Consider the following 4,280-nt stretch of genomic DNA (forward strand, 5'->3'; position numbering starts at 1 on the left):
TGGTCAAACCATTAAGTCTGTTGAAGTATTGTAAGCAAAGGTTCTTCATTAGCTGAAATCTTCAGATTCCTATTCCAGCCAACACAACTTATACAGGACATGTGCCCTGAACATGGACAGCTTCTAGAGTTAAGCATGGCCTTTTTACAGCTGTTCTTTCTTGGAATTTCTGGGGATTATTATGCTCTTAGCTACTTAAACTGAAAGAGGCTGTCTTGATTTCTCACTTGTTATCTCCAAAAATTATCTGGAAAGACAGACAAGGTAGCATGTAAACATGAATGCAGATGAATTATGAAGAGAAGAAAGGGCAAGAAATGCTGTTGTGAAATTTACTCTGTAAAAGGAACTAAATCCAGATTCCAGGTACCTGTGCTCTTTGATTTATTTAGTTTGTCAAATTTGTCACAGTTGGTAAAAGGAACCATTGCTTTACCCTCAGCCCTCAAACTCTCTGTTATTCCTTTTGCATGCTGACACACTGGACCCTGAGTTCTCACCCTGAACAATATTGGGTCATCTTCAGGAAGGTTTATACTACCATAAAAGAAAGGGCTAGAAGGTACCTTTCTGTAGTCAAAAGGCCTGAATTTGCCCTACTGCTTGGAAACTGGAGAAAAGCCTAGACGTATTTCAGTTCTCTCTGTTCATGAGAGAGCTGTGTTTTCGTTCTATAAGGTCACAGTCCATGGATCTGTATCTATAAGATGGATATTTTTCATGTTAGGGAAAAGAAGTTTGTGAGCAAATTATAAAAGTCTACATATTGTAGTTCCCAGATTAAACAAGCGTAACTATTAATTAAGACGTCAATTAGTTCAGCTTCCTGTGCTGCATGTGCAATGCAACAGCTGTTGTTTCTGAAGTACTAAAGAACCTTTCTCTCTACACAGCAAGTCACAGAAGTTATTCAAGCCTTTCAGTAAGAGCTGACATAACCTCAGAAGATTCCTTTCAATATTTGCATTTATACTTGAGTGTTTTTCTAATGCCTGACTGTGGTTTGACTTAGGAATTTATGCCTTTAGGGGAACAATACCCTTACCTCCAGTATCTTTTTCTTTTGACCTTCATTTACTTTTCCAGCCAAGCAGCAATGTGCCAGTGCATTCTGAATTATGTACTTATTGGATTTAGCACTGGGTTCCTTGAAGAGCTTTGGTCCTACGGAGGAGGAATGACAAATCAGATAAGTTAATCAATAAGCCAACAAAGAGTTACTTCAAATGCTGCAAAGCACCTCTGGAGTGGATCTTTTACATGCATAAAAATACAAATCCAGGAATAAAATAGAATTAGGCTAGAGACCACAAATTTCACAAACAAGTAAAATGTCATTCTTTCAGCTGTTACTGAATTTGCTGAGAAATGTGTCTTTCATTATTAACTCATTATTATTGGCAGTCTTGGTAAATATATTTTCTCTCAGAGGACCTTTTCTATCAACAAAAAAACATTTTGCATTTTCTAAATAAAATTTCAGTCATCAAGGAGGAAGCAAATTGTTTCTTTTCCTTCATCTACACCTGTGATTTCAAAGGTGAGAGGTATAACAATGAAGCTGATGCTGTGCTTAGAGTAACGGTAGCCTGTCCACCTTGGAATTCCAGAAACATTTTACCCAAAACCAGGGATAAAAGATCTGGCCCGACACTTGTCAATTCTGTCTGTAAAAAGACTTGATTAATCTGGTTGAAGGAGAAATCTCTATTTAATTTCTGAAATATATGCATACTTGTATCAAGACCATTTGAAGAAAACCAACATGTAAGTACCAATTCGGAGTCTTAGAAAGAAACATAATATACAAGCAATTGCCAATTTAATTCAAGATTAAGTCTCAGTTTGTCCACACTTTGGGAAAAATTGCCTTGGATCGACACAAAAAAGCTTTATGAAATCTGACTAAGAGTGAAGATACTAAAACATAAAGAAAGCCTTCTGTTCAATTCCTAGGAATTGTATATTCCTTGGTTGAAAAATAAGCTCTGTGTAATAAGCATTAAAAGATGATCTTCAGCACTATGGATCTTCATGAGGAAACTCAGCAAGAGCACCCAGGCAGCCTTGCTATCCCTCCTGTAATTTAATTTGCCATGCACGTGGCAGAAACTGACACAAACTGACTGAAGTTTCGCGGTTTAAACACAGTAGGTACTTCCTGATTTTCAGAATGAATACTTTGCCTTTCCAGACTGTAGTCATTTCTGCAGAAAGGAGATAATCTTGTTTTCAAAGCCAACATTTGCCAGCACAGACAGACCTATACAGGCCCATCAATCAAACCATCTCCATAAAAGTTTATCAAAAACACCTAACGTTATTGTACTCTTTACCAAACAAAGCGATATTATTAGGTGGATAAAAATGGAGCTTTTATAATCCTGATGATGCAAGGCCTTTGCAATACCATTATTATTTGATCCATAAAATAGTAACAAATTAGAAGTCAGATTGTAAAGTTTTTAATAAACAACAAAGGATCTGTTTGGAACCAAAAGTGCAGAACATTTAAATTCACATTACTAAGCAGATTTTTTTTCCTGTTGCAATTTGTTTTTTGCTTTTTCTAACTCTGTTCTAAACTGAGCTTAAATTCCAACTCTTCTTGTCTTGCTAGAAAGACTACTGAAATGCAGTGACCTGTAAGCCCATTTCTCTTGTGAGCCTAACTGCAGTTTATTCTGGTTATTGCAAATGCTACTGAGTCAGTGCTTCTATTTTGGATTTAAAGTTTTAACCTTGTATGATTATCATCTATTTTAAAGGAGGTGAAAGTTACATTTCTGTGAAACCATCCTCAATCAAGTTTTAGGAAGCCAAATAAAGGTAACTGAAAATTTTTCATGCGTAGAACTACTAATAGCCAGGTACTTTTCTAAACATTGTTGGCACTGACCTGTGTATTCTGTAGCAGAGGCGACTGAAGACGTTGTAGATGCATTTTCCCAATCTTTTTCTCCATTACGACTACCACAGCGACTTGGAGATAAGAATCCTTCCACAGACTCAGATCTAAACAATAATTTAAAAATCTATTTTTAAAAAACCCTATAATGTCCAGCAGCTAAGCCTTCTAATATGGAAGGAAGGCAAACTGTATTAAGATAGAACACAATGATTTGAATTGTAGACTATAAACTTAAATGCACAATGTTTACAGAAGAAATTAATGGATAACTGAGTTCATGTTCTGTATAAAGTATTTTGAGGGATGCAAGAAGCTGGCATTTAGATGAGGTGGATGTTAGTAAATTTCGGGGCTCCATCTGAGGGACAGAAACCTAACGTATTTTAGTCTGTGGAATATTATTACTAAGTGTGAATTCAGGTTACTTTTACACTGGTACTAGCAAAACCATGTTATCTTCTGTAGCAAACAAACCAGTTCTTGACAGAATGATGAATGTGAAGTAAAAATTTAGTTCATTTATACTTATCATTACAACAATTGGCAGTGAGAACTGCTCTAGTTAAGCCAGCAAAACAATTTCCTTTCTAATTTCCATTTTCACAAGCAGTAACTTCTGGTGCTGTAATTCTTCGGGCTGTGTCTGCGCTCAAACATGAACAGTTTTGCATTTAAAGGTCTAAGCAAGATTGTAATTTTTTCTTAAATTATTACAAGATATTTAAAGGTTTTTTTGATTGTGGCTACTGCAAAAGACAGTCAAATTTTCACCTTGGAAAGAAAGCTCTTCTAAGTGAGAAGAAAGGCACTCCTTGCACAAATAAGGAAAAAAAGTGGTATTATAATAACATTTATCTGCACACTAACTTCCAGTAAAATCAGCAATAGATGAAAATTCAATTTATAATAAATCTTACACCTTTTGTGATTAGCATCTGCAGAAGGAGACCTCAAAGCTACCACTGAAATTCATTCAATGTGATCATCAAAAGACAATTCTGATGCGAGGAAAAGGTGACCGTATGGGTCTGGAAAGATACTGAAAATTCTTTCGACTTTTGCTTTCAGTAATTTGTACTAAATTTCATAATATTTTAAAAGTCTCGTTCCCTTAAATCCAAAGCCAGAGGAAAATGTACTGTTCATTACAAGCATAGTGCAGCACTGTGCAACTAAAACTACATAGAAGTCATCTCTTGTATTTCTCTGAATATAATTAAGTACTTACACATAAATAATATTTTTCCTCTGAATTACAATGTAGATTTTGTATATAAAATTAAGAATTTTCTGGGTTTTTATCTCTTTTTATTTCATTCTCAGGTGATTTTTAATGCAAAATAAATTCTGGTGTTTGGAAAAGGCTGAA

The 4,280-nt window shown here is 35.2% G+C and overlaps 1 protein-coding gene across 1 annotated transcript in view; it reads right to left on the minus strand.

Annotated features, from left to right (window-relative positions):
* Positions 1-1,045: 1,045 nt before the first annotated feature.
* The window catches only part of CAMSAP2 (calmodulin regulated spectrin-associated protein family, member 2), a gene marked incomplete at both ends in the record, with an annotated part of 10,514 nt that continues 7,279 nt past the window's right edge, over positions 1,046-4,280 (minus strand). The window contains 2 exons of the mRNA XM_010077538.1: positions 1,046-1,164; positions 2,900-3,015. Coding sequence (XP_010075840.1) covers positions 1,046-1,164; positions 2,900-3,015 — 235 coding nt within the window. The remainder of the gene's footprint in view (positions 1,165-2,899; positions 3,016-4,280) is intronic.

This window comes from Pterocles gutturalis, unplaced genomic scaffold (genome assembly GCF_000699245.1).
Source record: "Pterocles gutturalis isolate BGI_N339 unplaced genomic scaffold, ASM69924v1 scaffold53403, whole genome shotgun sequence".
NCBI classification, from domain to species: Eukaryota; Metazoa; Chordata; class Aves; order Pterocliformes; family Pteroclidae; genus Pterocles; species Pterocles gutturalis.